Source organism: Mus caroli, chromosome 9, assembly GCF_900094665.2.
Source record: "Mus caroli chromosome 9, CAROLI_EIJ_v1.1, whole genome shotgun sequence".
NCBI classification, from domain to species: Eukaryota; Metazoa; Chordata; class Mammalia; order Rodentia; family Muridae; genus Mus; species Mus caroli.
Window position 1 is genome coordinate 71,183,453 of NC_034578.1, and position 12,443 is coordinate 71,195,895.

At 41.3% G+C, this 12,443-nt stretch overlaps 1 protein-coding gene across 4 annotated transcripts in view; it reads left to right on the forward strand.

The window, feature by feature from the left end:
* The window catches only part of Wdr72 (WD repeat domain 72), a 169,653-nt gene that overhangs the window by 22,159 nt on the left and 135,051 nt on the right, over positions 1-12,443 (forward strand). For 2 of the 4 annotated variants that reach the window (XM_021173138.1, XM_029482129.1), the window contains exons 3-9: positions 3,213-3,319; positions 7,085-7,163; positions 8,566-8,740; positions 9,449-9,525; positions 10,487-10,606; positions 11,761-11,942; positions 12,281-12,377. In XM_021173138.1, coding sequence (XP_021028797.1) covers positions 3,213-3,319; positions 7,085-7,163; positions 8,566-8,740; positions 9,449-9,525; positions 10,487-10,606; positions 11,761-11,942; positions 12,281-12,377 — 837 coding nt within the window. The remainder of the gene's footprint in view (positions 1-3,212; positions 3,320-7,084; positions 7,164-8,565; positions 8,741-9,448; positions 9,526-10,486; positions 10,607-11,760; positions 11,943-12,280; positions 12,378-12,443) is intronic. The other 2 variants (XM_029482131.1, XM_029482130.1) reach the window with 1 other exon arrangement.

Sequence of the window (12,443 nt, forward strand, 5' to 3'; positions counted from 1 at the left end):
GGCAGATAGGCAGGCAGGCAGGCAGGCAGGCAGGCAGGCAGGCAGGCAGGCAGGCAGGCAGGCAGGCAGATAGGCATGCCACTGGAGCAATAGCTAAGAGCTTATATCTGTCTGATCCACAGGCAAGAAGCAGAAAGAGAAAGAGCAGGGTTCAAAGCCCACCCCTCAGCAACACATCTCTACAAGGCCACACCTCCTAATCCTCTCACTGAGGATCAAACATTCAAGCATATGAGCTAATGAAGACCATCTCATTCAAACCATCTCAGCAAGGCAATGCAGTTCACTTGTGATGTTTACCCTTCTGTGAATTTTCCCTGGGAGAGAGGTGTTTGTGGTGTACCTGGTGTTGATGTGGCTTTTAATCTGTTGCAAAGTGTTGACAGTCATATGGTTGAACCCCTCGGTATGGTGTCTAGGTACAAGGATGTATTGTTTTCTGAATGGTAACCTTTTGAATTCTTCAGAAACAATGTAAAGCTAGAATTTATTAAGTGATATTAATAAGCTAGAAAACTTTTTAAAATCGTTAAATTTTAGTATGGCAAGAGACCTTTTAAAATAATTATGATTGTGGTAGATATAAAGGAAACCATTATATTAGATAGGAATGTTTGGTTTCCAACTTATGGTCATGTTACATAGTTTGGACAAAAAATAGGTGAGCATTGATCCATGTGGAATATAGATATTTTATTATCCACATGGCATTTTTCAAATTATTTATGGGTCCACTATGTTTATTCATCATTTAAGAAGGCATTATGCATTTTCTTTAGACAATTATTGTTTTTGTTTTGAAATACTTTCATGTGTGCATATTGTGTATATGTACCTATTTCTTGAGTATGCACACATGAGTGCAGGTGCTCATAGAGGCCACTAGAGAATGCATGGTCCTCTGACACTTGACTTACAAGTGAGTCTGAGCCCATGTAGGTGCTGGGAGACAAACTCAGATCCTTCTCAAGGACTCTTAGCTGCTGAGCCATATCTCACATATCTCACTCCTGTGTGTTCTACTCTATAGTTCTGATTTTCAGAATCTTTTTTTTTTTTCACAAAATAGGAATGTCTGTTCCTATTACAGACATGAGACAATAAAAGAGCAAGCACTTAGGGCTATACTTTCAAAATGCTCATAGGGAAGTGACACAGTGACATTGTAAATAAGTGTGTAGTTGGTTTTCTTGTATAGAAAATTTCAGTTTATTATTTTTGAGGAAGGGAGTCAAATTAGGTATTTTAAAAAATCAGTACTTTATTTTAAAAAGTAGTTTAAAATTGGCAGCTAAAGTAGAATTCAGTATCAAGACGAGATCACATCTACTGAAGGTACCTGCCTAGAAGGTACATGTTTCCTCATCCCTCACACAAGGTCTGCCACCATCACTGTGTGTCCTAGTGGGATTCTGTTGCTGTGATAAATGACATGACCAAAGACAACTTAGTGAAGGAAAGTGATTATTTAGTTTATACATCCAGGTATCAGTTCATTACTGGGGAAAGTTGGGGAAGGAACTCAAACAGAGGCTATGGAGGAACACTACCTACTAGCTTGCTTCCCATGGCTTGCTATGTGCTTTCTCATATAGCCCAGGCCCATCTACCTAGGAACAGTACCACCCACAGTGGGTTGGGCCCTACTACCCCAATCACCTATCAAAGAAATACCCTTCAGACTTGCCCTACAGGTCAGCCTGATTGATGCAAGTCTTCAGTTGAGGTTCCCTCTTCCCAGGTGACTCTAGATTTGTGTCAAGTTAATGTTTAATGACCGTCTTAGTCAGGGTTTCTATTCCTGCACAAACATCATGACCAAGAAGCAAGTTGGGGAGGAAAGGGTTTATTTGGATTACACTTCCATACTGCTGTTCATCACCAAGGAAGTCAAGACTGGAACTCAAGCAGGCCAGAAAGCAGGAGCTGATGCAGAGGCCATGGAGGGATGTTCATTACTGGCTTGCTCAGCCTGCTCTCTTATAGAACCCAAGACTACCAACCCAGAGTTGGTCCCACCCACAAGGGGCCTTTCCCTCTTGATCACTAATTGAGAAAATGCCTTGCAGCTGGATCTCATGGAGGCATCTCCCCAACTGAAGCTCCCTTCTCTATGATAACCCCAGCCTGTGTCAAGTTGACACCCCAAACCAGCCAGTACAATGACTAATACTAACCATGACACCATGTCACCCGAAGTGGTATACTTATGGTTACTGAATTGAATCAATTGAGTCCTTATGGTTACTGACTCATACTATAGTTAATTCTTTCTTAGGGCCCCTGGATGGACACAATATAGGCTTTTATGAACTGACATTTGTCCACAATTTGTCATGTGATACGGAATTATTTCATTGTTCTAGAAGTCCCTTGTGCCCTATGGTCTCCCGCTTTCCCGGACCCTAGATGAGCACTAATGTTTTTACTTCCCTGGTTCTATCTTGACTCAAAGGTCACAGAGTTGGAGTGTTGCAGCAGTGGTTTGACCAGGGTGGCTTCTTTCACCTAAGCAACACATGCAGAACTCTACCTGTCTGTTCAGCTTAGGTGCTCGTTTTCTTTTCAGAGTCAGCTGTATCCCATTGTTTGCCTACAGTTCTGTAGTTTATATTCTACTGAGGGGCAGCTTGGTTGCATTCCCGTTTTTAACAATCCTGAGCAAAACTGTTACAAATGGGCGTAGGTTTTTGTGAGGATGTTACTTTTCAATTTGTCTGGGAGAACCAATGACATTTGTCATTCCTGGGTCAGGGGATGGCCTCCAGCATGTGACCCTCCTGCCTTAGCCTAGCAAGTGCTGGAGTTACAGGCATCCAGTATCACATGCCACATGAAATCCTTGCCCCCCCCCCCCGACAGGCTGGGGTCATGGGGCAGGGGTGGATATCTGGACATGAGAAACGCGTGCACCAACTTATATATATTCAAAACTGGAATGTTGAGCAAGTAGTCTGCTGGTCACCTAAGTTTCATGATGAAACCCAAACAAATAAAACAGATAACTGAGGACAGCACATCCCTTCATCTCCGGGTTTCCTAGTCTGTGGATGATGATGTACTGTGTGTCAGCTTACCTGAAACTTGTGCACATAAATTCTCTTAGCACAAACATTTTCGTAATTAGAATATGCAAATGCATTATTATTAATTATTCCTGGGAGTTTAGAGTTGTTTAAAAAAAACCAAAACCTCACTTTCAACATTTTTAGATTTCAGCTAAAGAACTTCTTTTTGGTCATTCGGCTTCGGTGACATGTTTGGCAAGAGCAAGAGACTTCTCCAAACAGCCTTACGTTGTGAGTGCTGCTGAGAATGGGTGAGTGACGGGTGTCTACATTTACCTCCATCTCCATTACCTTCCTTTGTTAAGCTGAAAAGGAGTGGAGGGAAGATGTACCTGTGACTAAAGCGCTTGTACACAAATCTGATTTCCTGTGTTAGAATCCCTGCAACCATAATAAAAGCTATAACCGCACATCTGAGGTGTGTATATTGCAGCAGGAGATCCGGAGGCTGCTGTCTGACCAGTCTTGCCAAATTGATGAGCCCCAGATGTCATGGGAGACCAGGAGAGAGCAATCTAGACAAACACCCAGTGTTGACCTCTGGCCTCCAAGCACTTCATGCCTGGTGTGGTATCGAACACCTGTAACTCTAGCACTCAGTAGGCTAAGGCAGGAGGATCACATGTTGATGGTCATTCTTAACCCAGGAAATGATATTTATTCCTACTCTCCCACAGGAATTGAAAAGTGGCAGCCACACAAAACCCACACAGAGTTGTATACCCACTCTCCATGTTCAACCACGTATGTGTGGGCACGCACAAACACTGAGACATTCACAATAAAGTGAAGCATGATTGAGGAAAACAGCCAGTGTGAACCTCTGTCCTCTGCACATGCAAAAGGAAAGCACACAGTAAGATAGTTAGACTGACTTTTGGAAAAATGCTAATCTTGATTATGTGATAGGACCAAGCTTTACACTGCAGTGATTGTTAGACAATCAGAAAAAAAATAGATCAAGGAAAACATAAAAGAAAATGAGGTTGGGAAAGATGGTTGTAAAAATAATAGGCTAGGTCAATGATATTTTAAAAGAAAAATGGTGGGAAAGACTTATCAGGCATGTACTAACCAAATGAGGCTGATATGGTAATATTAAAATTTATATTAATAAACTTACATAGTTAATGCAACATGGTAAATAAAATTTTAGAACACAAAGCCTTGATATTGGTAGAGAGGATATCCATATGTTATGAGACATTCTGGTAACTAGTGGATGAACGGTAGGTAAGTGTCCCAACTCAGAATGGAAATTCTGCCAGGAGAGGGGCCTTAAGACTGATCCATCTCAGAGTTACCTGCCAAGGCTCAGTGTAGAGTTCTGGGCCTTAATCCTGCAGATATGAGTACATAGGGGTGACCTTGGGCCCAGTAAATTGTATTTCTAGCACAGTCTTTGGCTATCCTTCTATCCCTACATCCTAGAGACTGTATTTAAATCCTCCTGTGCCCACTTGTAGACAGCTGTGGAAGTATGAGACTGATACTAGGTTGGGAATCTTACATTTGGATAGACCAGTCATTGACAGAACCAACAAAGGAAGAAGGTGTTGCCCAAGGCTTACGAACTCCCAGATGCCATACGAATGAAAGCATCTGTAGGCAGGTGGGTATAGGAATCTTGAGCTCTGATGAGAAATCTTAGCTTACCAAGCACAGAGACAGCAATAAATAATTAGGAGTAGATAGCTCTCAGAGGGAATAGGAAAGAAGAAAAGAGAGTCCAGATGTGGGTCTGAAAAGATAGTGTGGCACTGAAGAATGGTTACTGCTCTTCCAGAGGACTCAACTTCATATTCCAGCACCCACATGAAGGTTCACGACTGCCTGTAACTGACTCCAGAGGACCAGGTACCCTCCTCAGGGATCTATGGACATTACACTCATATGCACATATACATTGTTGCCCCCCATACACATAGATAAAAATAAAATAAATCTTTAAAAACTGATTACTAACAATACCAGCTTAAAAATAAACTTACCTCAAAACATATCAGCTTTAAACCAAGAGTTTAAAAAAAACAGCACATGGAAGAAATTAATAATAGCCATGGGGTGAGGATTTCTGGAGTATTCTAAATACTTTAGGGTGTTTATTGATACGAGGAAGGACCAGAAATTACAGCGCTAAACTACATTACTGTGTTATTTTGTGCCATTGGCTACTTAGAATTCCATTTTTTAACTTTGATTTCTAGATCCTTCATTTCCCCTTTAGATATGTTAGTAGTGGTTTTATTTCTGGGATATATATTTTTAATGTCTATATTTCCTTTCTTCTTATTTTTTTCTGCATGCATACAAACACACAGTCATATGTGTTTGTGGACACGCAAAGTTTTTCCTCCTGTCTTGTAAAATTACATGTCTTTTCAGGTTACCTTGAAAAATCTTTGGGATGCAGTTAGTTAAACAAAGAGAAGGTCTATGACTATTTTCTTCTGATTCTAGGGCACACCTGTGTACCTTGCATTTATGGCATTTTGGAATGAGCATTCTGTGTTGTGGAGACCTGTGCAACATAAGGTGGCTGTGGCACTTCTGCCCTCTGGCCACTAGATGTCAGCAGTGTGTTCCTTGTAGCAATGAGGTTCCTGGAAAGTGGTTGATTGTGGGGGACCAAAACCACTCAGATTTCAGAATGACTGGTTTAGAATATTGACTCCTAGTGTTCTGTTATCAAAACAAACCCCTGGAAATCATCAAATGTATGCAATGCTTAATAGCATTAATCTGTTTGGGTTTTTTTTTTTTTAACCTCAACTATTACCAGTAATTATCTGTTATCTTGGCCTTCCTCTCAGTCTAAAGATATTGTTCAATATTTGTTCCTGGTTATTTCACTTCTGTATCTTATCTTTAAAATGATTTTTATATTGTTTCATGTTTCCTAAGTGACGCAAAACATCCACAAGTTCATGGGGAGATTTGGCTTTTAATAGTGTGCTTTTTATAAAATATGAACCTTTTTGTGGGTCTGGAGAGATGGCTCTGCAACATTTCCTACAACACTCACAAAGCTTGTGTTTCTTCTCTCTCTCTCTCTTTCTCTCTCTCTCTCTCTCTCTCTCTCTCTCTCTCTCTCTCTCACACACACACACACACACACACACACACACACACACACATCTTCTGTATTGAAGTGTCTAAAACCAAAGACTGTTATGCTATTATGCAACACTGATTTGGCTGCCTTGGTTTACTGAACAGAAATCCCCTAGGTTTAAATTACCTGGCGCATTTCACAGCTTCATTGTACAGACTGTGTCCATATCGTCATAACATGAATTAAAACAAGAAGTCCTAAAACAAATAATGAGGCCTTTTTCAAATATCAAGTTAAGGCTTGTTTATTTCAGGATTTTAAATCATGAGTGGAAAAAAACATCAAAGAAAGAAACTGGATCACTGTTGGACCAAATGAGGCCTCTTGGTGGTGCTGTTTGTTTTCATGAGAGAGGAGAGAGAGAGAGAGAGAGAGAGAGAGAGACAGAGACAGAGACAAAGAGACAGAGACAAAGAGACAGAGACAAAGAGACAGAGACAAAGAGACAAACAGAGACAGACCGAGCAGAGAGACAGAGAGAGGGGAGATCCTGCAGACAGATATGATGTGTGTCCTCCTCAGAATATGTCGTTTAAGCTCAATGAAGAATGTTTTTGAATGATGCTATTTCCAAGGAAAGTCCTGGAGAGACCATAGTCCTGTCCCTCTTGAAGGTCACAATGGCTGAGTCCCCACATTGTTCTCAGCCAGGATGGTCCTAAAACAAGGCTTGAAGGCTGGATGCAGGGTGTCATTACCCACACAAAATGATACAGAGATTCTGTGTCAACCTTGCTAATGACCGCAGCATTTTCCTGCCCAGTAATCTGTAACAAAAAAAACTACATGCGTGATCAGGTTGCGCCTAAATGCATCACTAAAGAAAAACTTGGAGGCACAAAAATTATTCCAGCCAATTGTGTGGAAATGGGAGAGAATAATGTGGAGTGTTCTGTTCCAGGGAGATGTGTATGTGGAATGTGAGCAGCGGCCAGTGTGTGGAGAAGACCACCCTTCCTTACAGGCACACTGCCATCTGTGTAAGTGCGCTCCCCTCAGGACACGTGAGATGCCCAAACAGTAACTACATATTGTGTTCTATCTATCTGAGCACTTAGTATCTTTGAAGAATATTCTTTTCTTGCATTTTCTTTTTTTTCCCAATGGTGAGAAAAATATCCCCAGTAATTGTCTGTTATCTTGGCCTTCCTCTCAGTCTAAAGACATTGTTCCACAGCATTTGTTCCTGGTTATTTCATTTTTGATTCTTATCTTTCTAAAAAAAATGATTTTTATATTGTTTCACATTTCCTAGGTGACACAAAATATCCACAAGTACATGGGAAGATTTGGCTTTAATGATGGATGTGTTTTTTTTTTATAAAACATGAGACTTTCTTCTGGGTCTGGAGAGATGGTTTAGGGCTTAAGAGCATTCACTATTCTTCCAGAGGACCAGAATTTGGTTCCTAGCATAGGAATCCTGCCTCTAACAGCAGCCCCGAGGAGATGCCCTACCCTGTACTACCTGCTTCAGGCGGTGCACTCATGTGCACATACCCGACCCTACATTGATGCACACATGCCCATAATTAAAAGGGTAAAACTCTCAAGAAAACAGTAAAGCTCATGTCATGTTTTAAAATCTTAACCAGTTCTTCTGGTGGGTTTATTTGTTCCTTTTTTTTTCGTAACTTGTAAATGTTAAAGAAGCCTAGTTATAATTTCTATTATCATTTTTCCAATTACGGGGCTTTCTGTTTCCCCCAGTATCAGAGGTGGAAGCCAGGGCCTCACCTGAGCTTTATCTTAGCCATACTTTCTGATTTTTAAGTAGCTTCTGGATTATGATGGACAGATTAAAAATGAAGGGGTAATTTCACCACCCATATGTCTTTATATTTTTCCCATTGTTCATGCTGCTGGTACCTCATATGGCAACACTCACCCACTCTCTCCTCTTGTCTTGGGGTCAGAACCCAGATGCAGAGCTCAGGGTTGAAGTAGAATGTATAACCTGCTCTCTAATAGAAAATACTTCCAAAATGTATTTGGTACAAGAATACTTCCCCAGTACTTTTGAAATGCTTTCATTTCTTACCAATTTTTAGCAGTACTACTGGAGTGGAGAACGCAGGTTGTTACTGTTTAGCTCTGAATAACATTGCAGAAATAATATACCTATCACTGTCCCATGACTTATAGTGTTTCTTTTAAAAAGAACTCTCCTTTTACCTGGGGGATGGGGTGTGGTTGAAGCTAAGCTGGAAAGTCAACATGACAAGAGTCTGGGGTTCATGAAGGGAATTTGAGGTGTTGCCTAGATCAGAGGGCTCACTGAGGAGAGGGTGACTGGAATTCAAGGGCGAGGTCTTTACACAGCTAGAAGGGTGTTAATGCTATCCATCTCTGAGGTGCTGTTCTTGGAATTCCATCCCATAGTACTACCACTGCTCCTTCCGGATGACTGGCGAGGGCTGGCTGCTGTGCTGTGGGGAATATCAAGATGTTCTCGTCCTTGATGCTGGAACTCTGGCTGTCCTGCACACCTTTACCTCTTTACAGTCTCCCGACTGGATGAAATGCATGTGCATCGTTCACTCCGTGAGAATTCAAGGTAACGGTGGGCGTCTTGGCGTCTAAGATGGTGCAGCGGCTGGTTAGATACTACTGAAACTGTCAAGCTAGAGTTGAGATCACTGTTAGTGTTCTCCTTGTCCTGGGGGCAGCTTTTAAAGCCATGGCAGGGGGAAACCCAGATCTCCTCCACCAGCGGGTCAAGGTATTAGGAAGCCAGCAGGAGGTGGAGACACGCAAAAGAGAATCTGTTTCTATGACCCAGTTCTCAGTTCTGCTTGCTGAGAGGGACAGGCAGTTGGGCTGTTTGTGTGTTCTATCTCTGGCTTTCCTTCCTCTTCCCCTGATCTTCTCCTTCTTTCCTTTTGTCTGTCTGTCTGTCTGTCTGTCTCTCTCTCTCTCTCTCTCTCTGTGTGTGTAGGTGTGGGGCACTTTTCCTGGATATACCACTGAAACTCTGTTTCTGTAGTTGGTAATGCCCAAGTAAAATGCGAATTGCTTCTCCATTCCCACCTGTAACAGGTTCAGCACAACCATTGCCTGACAGACGCCATGGCTCTTCTTTTAGCTGTATTCTGCACATACATAGGGCAGAACCTGGAATGAAATCATTCCCTTAACAAAAATCAAAGCTGAGTATATCCTGCTGACTCAGACCTGTGCAGTCTTTGAGTAACTATGAGGTAATACTGAAAACATGCGAGTCCACTGGCCCCCAGCTCATATGTGACCTCCCTTCTTTTCACAGAAGATTCTCTCTTGGTTGTGTCCGTAACTGGCGAGCTCAAAGTATGGGATCTCTCCTCGTCCATCAACAGCATTCAGGTTGGCTTGGAAACCACTCTTTTTATTATTATTATTATTATTATTATTATTATTATTATTTCAATCACTATTCATTGAAAATTTCAAACCATGAGAGTTGATGCATGTTCACAGTTTAAGGTTTAAATGGTATCTTTCCAGGGGTGGGCACCGAGGCATTTGAATTGCATCCTTCCAACCGTGACTCCATACATAATCTAAATAGATTTATTTACACACACAGGGGAGGAGTAGGGAGAGGAAAAGATTATATTTTTAATTTAAAAAGTGAGTATAGACATTGTTCTGTCTCCTCCCACTAGGACTCTTCTAGGGTATGGGAGCTGTAACAGACAGCTCTACATAGGAGGGCCACTTTCCTGGGGATGCTGGCATGGCCACCTGCTTCCTACCATCAGACCAGAATCAAAGTAACTGACAAAAGAAGAAACACAGTATATGTTAGGCTTCCCTACACAGTCTGTGGCAATTTCTTCATTGAGTATCTGAGATATTGGGTTGCTTGCCACTCTGTAGAAACCCTCGCACTACCCAGCAGTATCAAAGTTTACAGAAGGTTTTGCTGCCCATTGTTGTCTATGCCTGTCTTTTTCCAAAGCACCTCTTGTATTGTTTCCTTGCGGTTTTAGTCGTTACCACTACAGGTTTGGTTTGTTGTTGCTTTGAATTTTAACATTTTTATTTTCTGGCCGAAAGGCAGTAACTTCCTGTTCTCACCACTTGCTATTGCTCCTTGTAGAATGGTGTTTGGTTGATTATCAATAATAAGTCCTTGAATCTTAGGGGAATTTCTGCTCATAGCTTCTTTGTATAGTGATGTTTAGGTCAAAACACTGAAAAGGAGCCTTGGATACTTTCCCCTGTATAATGACAGGAAGGAGCTCTGTCATGTATATGAGGACTGGGTCTTTTGTTTATGTGGACACTTCCTGGACTTCATATTATTTTTTCCCTTTTAAAGGAAAAGCAAGATGTCTATGAAAAAGAATCCAAGTTTCTTGACTCCTTCAACTGTCAGACCATACGGTTTTGTCCGTACACAGAGAGACTCCTGTTGGTGGTGTTTTCTAAGTGTTGGAAGGTATTGAAAGTACCAGTGATGTACAATTGCAATGTTTATCTGTTGAGTCAAACAGTGAAAATACAGTTTAAATATTAGGAAAAGACCCTTAATGTAATAGTGTTAAGACATGGAACAATTAGTCTTTTATACCTTACTGCCTCACTGCTGTGTGCTCCATTACTTTGGTCCCTATGACAATATACGTGAACCAATAAATTCTAGTTTTACCAGCCACAAATAAATAATGATGAAAATCATTTCTAAGGGCTGGAGAACTGCCACGGTGCTTCAGAGCACCAGCTCCTTTTGCAGAGGACTGGATTTTATTCCTGGCACCCACATAGCAGCTTACAAATGCCTGAGACTCCCTTTCCAAGGGACCTTATGTTCTCTCCGGGCCTCTTCAGGAATTTGTGCATGTGATGCATTCATGCAAACAAACAGAAATGCACAGAAAATAAAAACAAATTACTAAAAATAGAAACAAATCTTCAAATTGTTTTTAAAAACAATGTCTGCATTTTACTTTTAGAAGGATAGCATGTACTACAAATATAGGTGGACAATATTTCTGGATTGTTTTTCTGTTTTGTCACTACCATGTTTTTAGGGAACATTTTTTTCTTTTCTTATGAATCTATTCTGTGATTTCTCTGAGAGTAAAGCAAAGTTATAATCCAACAGCAGTTTGATTTTTCTTTAATGTTTCACATAACTGATATCAGAAGGCTGTCGACTTGTGCTGTAATAATATATTGTTGCAAAGACTTAAAGCACTCAATCTAGCGAAGGCTTTCTACTACACAAACATCTTATATATAAGGGATTTTTAAGTGCTATCCTGAGACTATTCATGTGTGAAGAATAAAACTATTTTAAAATGTAGGATTCAGCTTTCCATGCTCAACAGACACACGGTAGAATCAGCCAGCCAGATACCTCTATCCACTGCAACCTATCTTGGGCTAAACGTGAAAGGTTAAGTCTTGTGAAATATTGGAAAATTACATTTTATTTTCATCTATGAGTACAGTATGTACGTTTTTAATAAGCAATAGGCTGTAGCATTACTTCCACCATCGCCATAGTCTTTATAAGCATAATTCTCTGCTAATCTTACCGGTGGACTCTATTTCCAGCCTTTATTAATGCACAATTACACTGTCTTGCAGATTTATGACTATTGTGACTTCTCCCTTCTGTGGACTGAAGTTAGTAGAGACGGGCAATTCTTTGCTGGTGGAGAGGTGCTTGCTGCCCACAGGATCCTTGTTTGGACAGAAGATGGTCACAGTTATATCTATCAGCTGCTGAACAGGTGGGCTCAGATGGGAGCGACGCTCAGAACATTCAGGTAGAAAATGAACTTGGGGGGGGTTATTATGGAAAACCCTCTGCATGCGGCCCCTGATCAAAACCCAGAACAAAACAACTTTGGCACTGGAAGATTTACTCTGGGCCTGCAAGGCCTCTGCCTTTGTACAGCACAGCAGGGGATGAAGGCATGAGATTAGCCATGTAGAACTTGTACAGCTGGTGCGGGGCTTTCAAAAAGTCACTCGTAATTATTAGCCCAACAATTTCTAACTGGAGTTTAGAAACTCGACCGGTGCCATCCGGCTTCTGAAAGTGGGAGGGGGGAAGGAAGCAAATGAATGACCCTGAATTTTGTTTATAATTTTCCCCACACAGTGGGCTTTCCAAATGCGCGTGCCCTGCCGACGGAGGTGTCCTGAAGGGAACTGTCTACCCTCACTTACTCTGCTCCACTTCTGTGGAGGAAAATAAGGTAAGGCAGGAAGAATGGCCTCAAACCGGCTTCTCGCTTCGGAATAGACTCAGCCTCGCAAAAAAA